Source organism: Salvelinus alpinus, chromosome 4 (assembly GCF_045679555.1).
Source record: "Salvelinus alpinus chromosome 4, SLU_Salpinus.1, whole genome shotgun sequence".
Taxonomy (NCBI): Eukaryota; Metazoa; Chordata; class Actinopteri; order Salmoniformes; family Salmonidae; genus Salvelinus; species Salvelinus alpinus.
In genome coordinates, this window is record NC_092089.1 from 24,302,148 (window position 1) to 24,316,919 (window position 14,772).

At 44.3% G+C, this 14,772-nt stretch overlaps 2 protein-coding genes across 10 annotated transcripts in view; one reads left to right on the forward strand and one right to left on the reverse strand.

Annotated features, from left to right (window-relative positions):
* Positions 1 to 14,772, forward strand: part of LOC139573090 (focal adhesion kinase 1-like) — a 152,995-nt gene that overhangs the window by 81,659 nt on the left and 56,564 nt on the right. For all 6 annotated transcript variants that reach the window (XM_071396148.1, XM_071396144.1, XM_071396143.1 and 3 more), the window contains 4 exons: positions 12,418 to 12,558; positions 12,816 to 12,893; positions 13,087 to 13,194; positions 13,688 to 13,805. In XM_071396148.1, coding sequence (XP_071252249.1) covers positions 12,418 to 12,558; positions 12,816 to 12,893; positions 13,087 to 13,194; positions 13,688 to 13,805 — 445 coding nt within the window. The remainder of the gene's footprint in view (positions 1 to 12,417; positions 12,559 to 12,815; positions 12,894 to 13,086; positions 13,195 to 13,687; positions 13,806 to 14,772) is intronic.
* LOC139573096 (cytochrome P450 2F3-like) lies at positions 380 to 5,957 on the reverse strand. Of its 4 annotated transcripts, XM_071396176.1 has the most exons (3): positions 5,826 to 5,843; positions 4,634 to 4,853; positions 380 to 2,742 (listed from the first exon to the last, which is right to left on the reverse strand). In XM_071396176.1, the coding sequence occupies exon 3, from the start codon at positions 2,731 to 2,733 to the stop codon at positions 1,255 to 1,257; it is 1,479 nt and encodes a 492-aa protein (XP_071252277.1). In that variant the 5' UTR covers positions 2,734 to 2,742; positions 4,634 to 4,853; positions 5,826 to 5,843; the 3' UTR covers positions 380 to 1,254. The 4 variants fall into 4 exon arrangements, with proteins under 4 accessions (XP_071252277.1, XP_071252276.1, XP_071252275.1 ...); XM_071396175.1 differs by lacking the exon at positions 4,634 to 4,853 and having other exon boundaries at positions 5,826 to 5,957; XM_071396174.1 differs by lacking the exon at positions 4,634 to 4,853 and having other exon boundaries at positions 5,790 to 5,929.

The following is a 14,772-nucleotide window of genomic DNA, read 5'->3' on the forward strand; positions in this document are numbered from 1 at the left end:
TGACAAAATTTCATGACCGCCACAGCCCTAGGAAAGACAAAATATTTAAGTGCCTTTGAACGGGGTATGATAAACCAATGCGCCGGGCACCTATTTTGTAAAGAACTGCAAAGCTGCTGGGTTTTTCACGCTCAACAGTTTCCCGTGTGTATCAAGAATGGTCCACCACTCAAAGGGCATCCAGCCGTTTTGATAAATATACTGTATCTCTACCTGAAAATACATGATCGAAGTGATTGATCATTGGTGTTCAGCAGTCATAAAAGTTTGCCTTATTTACTTTGAAGAACTAGTAAAATAGTGATTTTGTCAGACAGCATAGGCAGCAGCTCTACACAGATGAGATGATGACTTGGAATGAAATAATAAAGTCATCAAATAAAAGAAATGTTTTATTAAAGTAAAGTACTGTGAATACATGATGGTTAATAAGTGATCAGCAGTAATGGGCCGTCACTACCATCATGGGACTTTTATTAATGGTTTTATTCTGTGTTACAGCATTCAACTCGCATAGTGCATTTAATGTTAAAACATTTTTTTGCTGTGATTTAAAAATTAATTATGGAACCGAAACCGAACTGACCTCAAAAAGCACTAATTGCTCAGCACTATTGACTAGGATCATTCAATTTCTCTGTCGATAAGTCTAATGATGCAATAACTTCTAACAGTAACTGTATCCACTGGTGAGTTGGTAGAGAGTGAGGTGATTGCCATCTAAGAGCCATCTTTTTTTGCGGCAGTGCTGCCTCATACACATTGACTTAGTTGCTGAGACACAAAGACACTGATAAAATGAAAGATACACTGGTACCTAGATCCCCTGACTGACAGCCGGCCTGGGAAATGGGCCTCCAACTCTCATCAAATTACACAGGCCTGAATCCTCAGTGAACATTACATTACTGTCTGGTACACCCAGCATATCTCCTCCCCGCTCTTCCCTCCAGGACCCTGAGTTTCTCCTGATCCACTTATACTGACCAGAAAAATCTCCAAGCATTCGTTGTTAAAGGACACGCATCACAAAGCATCACATTGTCATGAAAAACAAAACAAAAAACAGACACCCGTCCCTCAGTGGAGGCTGCTGAGGGGAGAACGGCTCATAATAATAATGGCTGGAACAAGCTTATGAAATGGCATCAGACACATGGGAACCAACCTCCTGTGCTGTCCCTACCTCCCTCATCTCTACTCCTCCTCCTCCTGAGTGCTCCACCTGTGGTTCGGCTGCAATTCCCCTCCTGGTCAGCGGGGTGTAGCAATGAGCTGGTAGTGACGCGGCACGTTAGTGAAACTGCTGAACTCTGGGCTGAGGTCAATGCTGTCAGGTCCTCCAGGGCAGGAGAAGGAGAAATGTTGCAGCAGAGACACCAGGAACAGAAAGATCTCCATACGAGCCAGAGACTCTCCCACACAGGCACGCTTACCTGCAGAGAAAGCCAAGAAGGCGGGGTTCTTCTGGAAGTTTCCGTTCTGATCAAGGAAGTGATTGGGATTGAAGGTTGTGGGCGTGGCCCAGTGGTCCTGGTCTCTCAGAACAGAGTGCAGCATTGGAAGGATCACGGTGCCCTGAGGGATAGTGTACCCTCTGAATGAGATATTCTTGGTGGCATAGTGCGGGAGGTTCAATGGGGCGATGTCCAGGAAGCGCTGCACCTCGTGGATGACGGCTTCTGTGAAGGGGAGGTACTTCCTGTCCTCCATCTGAGGGACGCGTTGTCGGCCAATCACTGTGTCGATCTCCTGCTGAACGTGCTCCTGAATGTTGGGGTATTTGAGGAGCAGCATGAAGGCGTATCTGAGAGTGGTGCTGGTGGTCTCTGTTCCTGCAAGGAAGAGGTCCAACACTGTGGACACCAGGTTCTCGTAATGGAACTCAGAGGAGGACACATCCTTCTCCTGGTTGAGTCTGGTGAGGAAGGAGTCTGTGAAGTCTCTAGGGTTGCCTGGGTCAATGGTCTCCTGGTGCTCGTGGATCTTTTTCATCACAAAGCCTCTCAGCTCGTCCATCTGGCCGAACACGACTTGCTGCCGACCAGGCAGGTGTTCCATCAGCCAGGGGAAGATGTTGTACAGCTGTCCACAGGGGCTGCTTCCAAAGCGCAGTACAGCTGAGAGGATGTTGAGCAAGTGCAGGAAGTTGTCATCGTCATAGCCGAAGCGCTGGCCGAACACCAGGGAGCAGATGACGTTGGACACGGTGCGACTCAGGAATGGATGAGGATCGAAGGGCACGGCTTTAGTGGCATCCAGACTGTCTATGAGGTGTTGGCTCTCCTCCTGTACCCACTCCTCCATCCTCTTACGGCCCATCCCAAAGTCTCTCAGCGTGGTCAGGGTGAAACGACGCAACTGGCGCCAACGCTCCCCATTACTGATGGCCAGGCCGTATCCCCTGGTAACTAGGACCAGGAAGGGGACAGGAGCTCGTCCTGTGAAATCCTCAGCCTGGTCCACCAGAGCCTCCTTGACTGCCTCGTACCCCACCAGCACCACGGCTCGCTGGGGCCCAAGATACACTGTCATCACTGGCCCATACACACCACTCCACTTGGTGAGGGTCTTGAAGGGGGCCTGTTTGTCCATCTGATGCAGGTTGCCTAGCAGCGGCAGGGTGCAGGGTCCAGGGGGTAGATGGACATGTCTCTGTCTCCTCAGCCTGAACAACCACAGTAGAAGTAACAACACCAGGCCTCCCAACACCACGCTACTACACATCTCCATTGTTCCAGCCTGCAAAACAAACAACAACGTCTCTTGTTATTGTTCTTCTTGTTATGTAGTACTATATTGCATCACTCCAATATTGTATCCTTCTGCGCGCCAGGATACATTCAGAGTAAGAATTTTTTGATTAGTCCTGTGTACTGGGTTATGTTGCGGATGCCCCCCTTAAATAGCTGCAGCGGCACTACTTCCACCTATTCTCTTCCTCTGCGCATTCCTGAGAGGATTTGCTAGGTAAGAGCTGTATCTTAGTGTATAGGGCAGACGTATACCCACAGCTATTCAATAGCTTGGAGCAGCTAGCTAGCCTCTCCATCTGGGTGCTCTGTTGTCCCCCTCCAACCCCCATCCTCTTTTCCCTTAGAAACGCACATACAGCTCTATTACACTGCCGGTGTTACACAGAGAGAAACTACCATGTCCAGTATGGTGTTTCGCTGTGAGAAAGGAAAGGTGTCTCTGTCCACAGGCAGCGGCCTGCGTCTCAGAAGGCGGAGCCCAGCTGTCAATCTGAAACACACACAGCCAATGCTGCTGTCCCATGCATAGAGACATTAAACACTGGACACTTCCTTTTATACTGCTTTTCACACGGTGTATTTATACACTGGACTTTTGACATGTTATTATTCTAATATAATTACTACTGTACATTGCATTTTTTGTTAGTGTTTATACACACCGCGTATTTATATACTGGACTCTTGACATAACTAATATAAAGTATTTACTAGGGGTGTAACGGTTCGCTAAACCCACGGTTCAGTACGTATTGCGGTTTTGGCGTCACGGTTCGGTTTTGGGTCTGATACAGCGGAAAAATGAAATTCCAACCGTTACTGTAGTTAATTTTAGCAGTTAATAAAAGTTTTAAAAAGCATCCTTGGACCCGTTCTGAAATGACCTTGGGCTTTCCCACCCGGCCAAATATGCATTAATACATTTTTCAATGTCGACAAGAGACCCGTTCCGAAAGGACCCGAGGAAGACCAGTTCCGTATAGACGTGGTCGGATCAGAGTGAGGGAAGCAGCAGAAAAGTCAATTTGTAAGCTACTTTATTCACCAGAGCTGATACAGCGTGAGGGAGAGCAGGCGGAGGAGGGGCCTTGTGAGGAAGAGGTGCCTTGTGGTGAGTGTACTGTGAGCAAGTGAAACAGGAGCAAGAAGGAGGGAGGGAGAGGCAGCAACCAACCGAACTGACTTGCGCTACTATACTAACTTCTAGCTTGTCATAGCTAGGTTGTTTATCATCCAATATGATTACGTAGTACCTGTCTTGACTGCATCAAACCTTGAGAAGCTAGTTGGCTAAGATAGCTAGCTAAGTTAGCTAGCCAGATAGCTAGGCTAATTGAGTCTTCATTTGCTTTCTCCCTGTCCTACAGCATTTTTCTGCACCCGCTATAACATCTTCTAAACTGTGTATGCGGCCAATACATTTTCATTTGATTTGACGTGCTTGCCGCCGGCCTTGGCAGCCTCTCACAGTCCCAAAGAGCAAACTGAGAGAGGCAGGTGGAGCTCCCATGGGTACTGAAGACATTGCTGGAGGGCTACGAACTCCAATTCCGTTGCCGGTATCGCATCAGTTCTGGTGCCTATGTCTCAGGGTCTTCTGGTGTTGAAGCCCTGGTTGACTGAATATTTCTGAATGGGTTCAGATGAAAGGAGTGTCGACCTCCATCCTAACCCCGCATTCTGGACAAGGGTTCTGTCTGAGTGACGTGTGAACCGGCCATTACAGTTGTCCACATGTCGCTGGTTAACTAGGGGCTTCCCCCAGCGTGCTGTGCTCGGCCGGGGCAATGTACACTTAATTTCACAGACGCAGCCAATGCAAAAGGTTTTATCGGCTTTCGTTTGCTAGCGTGAGAGAGTTCTGGGCCAGGGCCTACCTGAACAGACTCTCATGTTGTTACTGCAGCATTTTGGCTGTCCGGCAGGCTTTTGCCTTTTGCTGTGGTGGTGCATTCTTTTGGAGGAGTTACTATCTCGTGGGCCCTGCTCAGAGTTCCCCTCTCGGACGTTTGCGCCTCGGCCAGTTGGGTGCTGTCTAGCACATGTTGACCCATCTATGTGGTCAGGAGGGCTGTTCTTGGTGTTGTATCTGCTTCCCTGGAAAGGGGCGGAGGGACACATGACTGCTCTGAGCTCAGTCCGGACTGAACTTTGCTCTTTGTCTGGCCAAAGACTAGTTCACTGATTCATCTGGTACTGTGATACCATATTGGAGTGATCCAATATAGTGCTACATAACAAAGGCTACATACAGTATGTAACCATGGTTATGGGAGGTATTGGATTACTCCAATCCTTTTTGTCGGTGATCTACGGCGCCTTGAATTCCCAATTCAATATTATCCACAACAATTCCACAAATTCAAATGTAATTCCCTCAGGCTTTCAAGCTCGTCATGTCACTATTCAGACAGCCTACAGTAGCTATACTGGACATGTAGGAATACACTCTTAGAAAACAAGGTGCTATCTAGAACCTAAAAGGGTTCTTCGGATGTCCCCATAGGAGAACCATTTTCTGTTCCAGGTAGAACCCTGTTGGGTTCCATGTAGAACCCTTTCCCCAGGGTTCTACATGGAACCCAAAATAGTTATACCTGTAACCAAAAAGGGTTATCCTACAGGGACAGCCGAAGAACCCTTTTGGAACGATTTTTTCTAAGAGCGTGGATTATTAAATACAAATCCTACAGAACATTTTGATACTATGTGCATTAATTCCATTACCTGGGAAATGTACAAATATTAAATTCCAAAGATTTAAATGTTTTTAGAATTATAATTCACTTCCAATTTTAAAAAATCCAAACTGTTTAATTTCAATTCAAATTCCATAACTGAAAAAAAATACAAAATTGAATTAAAAAACATTCTCCACTTCAGGAGTGAATTCAAGAATTGAAATGAAATTTCTAATTAAATTGGAATTGACTCCTGGACTAACATGAAAATCATTACTCGTAATGTATCCTGCGGCACGGAAGGATACCATAATGGAGTGAGCCAATAACTCACATAACCGTGTTTACATACTTAACCTTCGTTGTTGTTGTTTCTTCTTTAACCCACCTATCTATCTTTAGTGTTTTCCTTCTCTCTGTGTTGTTCTCGGTCTCTGTTGCCTGCCTGACTGTGTATGTGTGTGTGTGTGTGTGATGCAGATGTTTGCAGAGATAAGGGTGTGTGTTGGAACTTACTGTACTGGAACAGAAGTGAACAACGGATTATGTGATTGGCTGCTGAGTTGTGCTGACATACTTTACACAGATTGCACCTTCACCCCAATCCCTTCCTGCTTTTTAGAATCTGAGGCCAACATTAACAAAGCAGATGACAGTGCAGAAATCACCAGGAGTGGAAAGGACTAATATCTAATACTGTGTCTGTCTCGGTTTTAAAACTTTTATTTGTATTTTTTATTAAACACATTTCCCCCAGGAAATGTTTACTGTTTTTAACCTAATTTCCTGCAATTATGTGTATTTTGACATGGCTATAGGCCTATGACCAGGGTGGAAAACAGGTCAGATGTATTCAGGACGACTTCGTTACTGGACAGTGAGGTTAAAAGTATATGGACAGTGACACATTGTTTGTTGTTTTGGCTCTGTTCTCCAGCACTTTGAATTTGAAATGATACAATGTCTATAAGGTTAAAGTGCAGACTCATCTTTAGGGTATTCATCCATATCAGATGAACTGTTTAGAAATTACAGCACTTTTTGTACATAGTCCCCCCATTGTAGGGAACCAAAAGTATTTGGACAAATGTATTTATAAGTGTATTAAAGTAGTCAAAAGTTGTGTATTTGTTCCCATATTCCTAGCACGCAATGACTACATCAAGCTTGTGACTCTACAAACGTGTTGGATGCTTTCGCAATTTGCTTTGGTTGTGTTTCAGATCATTTTGTGCCCAATATAAAGGAATAGTATTGTAAATACTTTTATTGTAAATAAAAATAGAATATGTTTCTTAACACTTCTACGTGAATGTGGATACTACCATGATTATGGATAATCATGAATGAATCGTGAATAATGATGTGTGAGAAAGTTACAGACGTACAAAGATCATACCCCTTACCCGGTTCACTTCCATGCTCACTGAAGACCGTGATAATACTCCATTCTGCTGGCTGGTTGAGACGCTTTAGAAGCCACGTTGATGGTATGGACAGAATCCACTTTGAGAAGCAACTTCTTGCTTAAGTCCTCCTTCCATTGTTGATAGCCGTGGAAGTTCTCAGGGATGAAATGTGCCCCTCAGATTGCTGATTGACGAGTAGATGCCCAATTCGCCCGCCTCATTCTCACAAACTTATCCAACTTATTAGGACGTTTTTCATTGCGTGCAAAAAACTTCACCAAACTAAAAACTTCACTAAACACTAAAAGGTTGATCAAAAAGGAGATTATGAGTACAAATGCAGTTGCTATTTTGATACTGTTACTCTCTTTACATCTACGAACAAACCCACGAGGACGGACACGAAGGCTGAGCTTGGCTTTGTATTTCCCCACCGTGTGACCCAGGAGGACACGAAGGCTGAGCTTGGCTTTGTATTTCCCCACCGTGTGACCGAGGAGGACACGAAGGCTGAGCTTGGCTTTGTATTTCCCCACCGTGTGACCCAGGAGGACACGAAGGCTGAGCTTGGCTTTGTATTTCCCCACCGTGTGACCCAGGAGGACACGAAGGCTGAGCTTGGCTTTGTATTTCCCCACCGTGTGACCCAGGAGGACACGAAGGCTGAGCTTGGCTTTGTATTTCCCCACCGTGTGACCCAGGTGGACTCGAAGGCTGAGCTTGGCTTTGTATTTCCCCACCGTGTGACCGAGGAGGACACGAAGGCTGAGCTTGGCTTTGTTTTTCCCCACCGTGTGACCCAGGAGGACACGAAGGCTGAGCTTGGCTTTGTATGTCCCCACCGTGTGACCGAGGAGGACACGAAGGCTGAGCTTGGCTTTGTTTTTCCCCACCGTGTGACCCAGGAGGACACGAAGGCTGAGCTTGGCTTTGTATTTCCCCACCGTGTGACCCAGGAGGACACGAAGGCTGAGCTTGGCTTTGTTTTTCCCCACCGTGTGACCCAGGAGGACACGAAGGCTGAGCTTGGCTTTGTTTTTCCCCACCGTGTGACCCAGGAGGACACGAAGGCTGAGCTTGGCTTTGTATTTCCCCACCGTGTGACCCAGGAGGACACGAAGGCTGAGCTTGGCTTTGTATTTCCCCACCGTGTGACGCAGGAGGACACGAAGGCTGAGCTTGGCTTTGTATTTCCCCACCGTGTGACGCAGGAGGACACGAAGGCTGAGCTTGGCTTTGTATTTCCCACCGTGTGACGCTGACTGTACGGCGTTATTGTATTGTTTCAGAAGATAGAGCTGATTTGAAGAAAACCTCAAGCCCAACTTTAGAACAACATTACAATATTATTAATATTGATTTAAGAGTTTGTAATTTGGAATGTTTTCTTTTGGTGCTCTAAGTTACTATTAAATGTTTTTCTGGCATTGAGAAATAGGTGCTACACTCACATTAATGTGAATCAATTTTCTGTTCTGTGCTATTAGTTTGTGTGTCTTGCTCTTTGCAAAACGCTGGTCAGTTGGTCTTAGGAAGCTTTTGTAGGCCCGCGGATCAATTTCCCAAAACGAAAGAAGAAAAGAAATCGGGGTCTCAATTTACAATTGAAAGTTAGAATAGTAGAAAATAAAAGGTGCCATTTCAAAATGTGGTTTTGCATCAGCAGTTATTCTCTTGTTAAGTCAGTCACTGACAGTCACTCAACTAGCCCATGTCCGCTAACCATTTTAGATTGGTAAATTAGTCTAGCCAGCAATCTAAACTTGTAGTAATCATGGACGAATTACCGACCGGCTGGGGGGGGGGTATTGATTTTCTTCGTCACTCTCACTTAGATATCATACTCAAAACTGCAAACATTTCTCTCCACTCTATGGCAAAATGTGTAGAATTGCAGGAAATTAGCTTTAAAACTGCACATTTTCATCTCTGGCCCATGGAACAATTAGTAGAACTGCAGAAAACTTGCTTAAAAATTGCTACATTTTCTCTACACTATAATTGCAGGAATTCCAGGCAATTCATTCTAAAGCTTAGAAATTTCACTTAGGGCCCCCAAAAGTCTAGGGCCGGCTCTGACTGCATGTGTTTGTATGGATGAGGGTACGCAGACCCGCGAGCCACTGCGGCCCTTCATGATGAGTTCCGATTTTTTGTGGCCCCTACCCCAATCAAAGTTGCCTATCCCTGTAAAAGAGCATTGTGACTTTTAATAAAATAAAATAGTATTAGTCGCATGCGCTGAATACAACAGGTGTAGTAGACCTTACAGTAAAATGCTTACTAACAAGCTCTTTCCCAACGATGCAGTTTAAATTAGAAAATAAAAACACAAGAGAAACTAGCTGGTAATTTTCCGTGAAGAAACATTTGTTGTAGTCGAAGAAGTTTAAAACGTTGTTCTTCAGCGAAGCAGTGACATATAGTCAAAGTTAATTCTAATAAAATATCAGGTCTGACTACTATATCAACCTTATTACTTTGGAGTGTGGGGCAGTTAGATCACGTTTCATCACAAATAACTACACTCAGACTAATACTTTTACCCAATCGGACTTTTAGGTTATTATTTGGGGAAAGAAATATGATGGTGCATCTAGTGGAAGAAGTTTAAAAGTTTGTTGCTGTTGAAGAATGTAGGCTGCTGTAGTAGAGGGAGGGACTGTTTTATACATGGTAGATAGTAGCCTTCAGTGGGAGACTAGGTGGTAGTAGTAGAGGGGGGGACTGTTTTATACATGGTAGATAGTAGCCTTCAGTGGGAGACTAGGTGGTAGTAGTAGATGGAGGGACTGTTTTATACATGGTAGATAGTAGCCTTCAGTGGGAGACTAGGTGGTAGTAGTAGAGGGAGGGACTGTTTTATACATGGTAGATAGTAGCCTTCAGTGGGAGACTAGGTGGTAGTAGTAGAGGGGGGGACTGTTTTATACATGGTAGATAGTAGCCTTCAGTGGGAGACTTGGTGGTAGTAGTAGAGGGAGGGACTGTTTTATACATGGTAGATAGTAGCCTTCAGTGGGAGACTAGGTGGTAGTAGTAGAGGGAGGGACTGTTTTATACATGGTAGATAGTAGCCTTCAGTGGGAGACTAGGTGGTAGTAGTAGAGGGAGGGACTGTTTTATACATGGTAGATAGTAGCCTTCAGTGGGAGACTAGGTGGTAGTAGTAGAGGGAGGGACTGTTTTATACATGGTAGATAGTAGCCTTCAGTGGGAGACTAGGTGGTAGTAGTAGAGGGGGGGGACTGTTTTATACATGGTAGATAGTAGCATTCAGTGGGAGACTAGGTGGTAGTAGTAGAGGGAGGGACTGTTTTATACATGGTAGATAGTAGCCTTCAGTGGGAGACTAGGTGGTAGTAGTAGATGTGGTAAGTAGCCCAGAAGTACTAGTACATGGTAAGTAGCCCAGAAGTACATTGCAGTAGTAAAAGTGAATGTTTTAGATAGGTAGGCCATGGGTTAGCTATAGTAAGTGAGGTCGCTAATTTGGTTAGTTAGTTGTTATAGCAGGTTAGTTTAATGAGTTGGGGTGAGCTGTATGCCTCCCCCAGTGCTATAATTTGGTTAGTTAGTTGTTATAGCAGGTTAGTTTAATGAGTTGGGGTGAGCTGTATGCCTCCCCCAGTGCTATAATTTGGTTAGTTAGTTGTTATAGCAGGTTAGTTTAATGAGTTGGGGTGAGCTGTATGCCTCCCCCAGTGCTATAATTTGGTTAGTTAGTTGTTATAGCAGGTTAGTTTAATGAGTTGGGGTGAGCTGTATGCCTCCCCCAGTGCTATAATTTGGTTAGTTAGTTGTTATAGCAGGTTAGTTTAATGAGTTGGGGTGAGCTGTATGCCTCCCCCAGTGCTATAATTTGGTTAGTTAGTTGTTATAGCAGGTTAGTTTAATGAGTTGGGGTGAGCTGTATGCCTCCCCCAGTGCTATAATTTGGTTAGTTAGTTGTTATAGCAGGTTAGTTTCATGAGTTGGGGTGAGCTGTATGCCTCCCCCAGTGCTATAATTTGGTTAGTTAGTTGTTATAGCAGGTTAGTTTAATGAGTTGGGGTGAGCTGTATGCCTCCCCCAGTGCTATAATTTGGTTAGTTAGTTGTTATAGCAGGTTAGTTTAATGAGTTGGGGTGAGCTGTATGCCTCCCCCAGTGCTATAATTTGGTTAGTTAGTTGTTATAGCGGGTTAGTTTAATGAGTTGGGGTGAGCTGTATGCCTCCCCCAGTGCTATAATTTGGTTAGTTAGTTGTTATAGCGGGTTAGTTTAATGAGTTGGGGTGAGCTGTATGCCTCCCCCAGTGCTATAATTTGGTTAGTTAGTTGTTATAGCGGGTTAGTTTAATGAGTTGGGGTGAGCTGTATGCCTCCCCCAGTGCTATAATTTGGTTAGTTAGTTGTTATAGCGGGTTAGTTTAATGAGTTGGGGTGAGCTGTACTCCTCCCCCAGTGCTATAATTTGGTTGGTAGAATATATTTTGATTTCAGATTTAAATAGCAGAGAAGTAGACAAATTTTTTATGTACGTTTTTGGGAAAGCGGTTAATTCTGAAAACAGACATTTATATTAACAGTGTTGCACTTCTCATGTAGCCTAATTTGGGCCAGCTAAAAGCCTTACCACCGATCACGCAACATTATGGACTAAACGTTCAAATCCTGTTGCTGCAGGATTATTTTGCTTTGGCAATACTGGTCAAATGAAGATCCTACATCTGTATGTTTAAGACACAGCAACCGAGACTAACTGGTATCAGGCTTTGAATTATGAAACACCATGAATGATACGAAACGCAACTGAAAATGGATGGTTCACTCAGTAGGCTTTGTACACTAATTGAGCAGACTGACAGAGATGAATTTGTTGTGTAGAGATGTGCACAGGAGAGCACTCATATAGGATCCCAGAACCCATCATGTGACTAATTACCTTGATTGTTGTTATCCAATTAGGCGGTTCATAATTGATGCTCCTCCAAGTTAATATTTGCATAATTAAAACATCTTGTTTTTTCCCCCATTTCAGTTTCATGTAAATGCTTTCAAGGACCAAATGAGGTGTCATCATCCTAGAAAATCCAATTAGATTCAGCAATTTGTCTTTTCCACTTTTTGAATTTCAAAGCATAGATTTGTGATTTGTTTGGCATTTTTCTTTGGAATGCTTGTAATTATTGGGAGTGATGGGGGAGAGTGCGGCATAGACAGAGTTTCTGCTTTCACAGGATGCAGCTGATCTTATTGTCATGACTCAGTATTGGGCTGTGGTGTCAGAGGCTCCTGGTGTGGATGTGTCTATGAGTCATCTGATAGGATGCTGATGAATGACTCTGCTAAGGAATAATAATGCTCAGAGTTGACTTTATGTTGAGAGTCAATCCAAACACGTACTGTATGATCATTTAGTTCTGTTGATGATTTTTTGATAATCACTATTTGTAGGTGTAGCCTTATAATTGATAAGGATGTTCACTTTTTCCTACCCTCAGTCTTTATTTGTTGTTAGTAACTTTCTTTTTACCAAGACATGTAGGAGTCCTTACCCTTTGTATCTCTCTCTCTCTCTACTCTCCAAGGCTAAACCACTAAGGAAACTGATCCAGCAGACCTTCAAACAATTTGCCAACCTAAACGATGAACAGAGCATTCACAAGTTCTTTGAGATCCTGTCTCCCATTTACAGATTCGACAAGGAATGTTTTAAATGTGCCCTTGGGGTAAGTAGGCTAGTGATAGACGTTTCACTATCCCTCTGTGATAACGGTTGGCTGTCCTCAGGGAAACCCTGGCTTGCAGGGTTCCAGATAGGAAGAGCTCAGCTCAGTAGCCTTAAGGATGTGTTTCACAGTGACACCTGCTGGGCATGACAAACACTGTTTCTTTCATCTGTCTTTCTGTCTGTCTGTCCATCGCTCGCTCGCTCTCTCTGTCTGTCCTGCCTGTCTCTGTGTCCATCTCTGTGTTTGTCTTCTAGTCCAGTTGGATTATCTCTGTGGAGCTTGCCATTGGACCTGAGGAGGGCATCAGCTACCTGACAGACAAAGGATCAACTGTGAGTACTTCTGATTTATCAAGGCTTTTCTTTATTCACCTTTTATTCACATTCTTCTGTACATTTTGTAGAATTGCATTTCCTACCCAATTCAGGTCTTATTCAGTCGTTCAGTGACGTTCAGGCTAGCCAGGAAGATGATAACCACCATGGATGTTTCATTCTGTGCTTTCTGTTCTGTCCGTGTGTTCAGCCGACACATCTGGCCAACTTCACCCAGGTACAGACCATCCAGTACTCCAGCACGGAGGACAAGGTGCGCCAGGGGATGCTGCTGCTCAATGTGTCTGGAGCCCCGGAGGTACTGTGTATGTGTGTGAGCGTGTATGAATTCAGTAACATGCCCTGCAGTGGCCTCAGTGAGGTTATTTCCAGCACTATAGCTGGTTGACAGATGAGGAACTCTGAGCAGTAAACACTTGATTGACCACTAAGGGATTCTCCAAGGGAAGAAGACGCACCCCTGATACTAGCAAAACATACTCCTCCCTGCATGGGTTCTTTGATGGACTGTGCCTGTGCCTGTGCGTGTGTGCGTGTGTGCGTGTGTGCGTGTGTGCGTGTGTGCGTGTGTGTGTGTGTGTGTGTGTGTGTGTGTGTGTGTGTGTGTGTGTGTGTGTGTGTGTTCGTCCTCTCACTTATCTCCTTTGATGTGCTGTGGTTTGTCCTAACTGGAGGAGGCAGCCCTGCTGATGAAGCCTCTTTGTTGCTTGTCTGTCTGACTGACTGACTGTCTAACTGTGTCTGACTCTGTTTGACTGTCTGTCTGTCTGTGTATCTGTGTATGTCTGCAGCCTCTGACGGTGACCACAGCGTCTCTGAACACGGCAGAGAACATGGCTGACCTGATAGACGGATACTGTCGCCTGGTCAACGGAGTCTCCCAGTCCTTCATCGTCCGCGTTCTAAAGGGTACACTAACACTGCTGCTGACACCTTTACACTGAGTGGAGGGGTTTTACACACACCCACAATAATAACAGGATCTGGATAATAACAAGGCCGACTCAGAGAAAGAGGGAACGTCTGAAAAACAGTGAGCAGACATTGCCCTTTTCCTCTATGTAGTGGAAGTTCAGACTGACAGCCCTGCTGTGTTGTGTACTGTGGACAATGGACTTGACTGTGTTAGAGCAGCGGTGGAAAGAGCTGCAGACTCCACTGCACTGAGGCTGGATTGTAGACTCACAGATTGATAGATGCAATAGGATTTATTTGACCTTTATCTATACAGGTATGTCCATGAAGAACACATTCTTATTTACAATGACGACCTGTCAAACACATCAATACTTAACAAAAATCAATTACACAATACACATCTATATACACATCAATTACACAATACACGAAAAGCAAACCCAAAACCCAGAAGGTAAAACATAATCATATGAAACAGACACATTCTTTAGTAAGTGAGCCCACATTCATCCACGACTTCATAGGTTTTGAAACCTATTTTCATTTGCGATTCTAGATGTGGTATTAATGTTGTGATTGGCATAATGTTTTTCCAGTGAGTCAGCCCAGTAGTAAACACATGGCTTTATGAGAGGCAGTTACAGAGCTGTTGAGGGACTCTGCCATTTCATTTCTACAGTCATTTAGAAAGCTGAACACAACAAATCAAATTGCCCGGAAACAGCTTTCACTACCATTCATTTCACTCAATGAATTCTCTCTTTTTAAAACATGAATGAATTCACACAGGAGAAAGAAGTATCCATTCAAGGCATAGGCTTCTAGGGGCTCTTCTCTGCTTTAGGCTCATAAATGAAAGAATGTTCCATATTTGATGTCTCATATTATGAAATGATATTAATAATGATGAATGTGTGAGTGTAGGCATTGGAATGGATCCTGTTGATGGACTGTAACT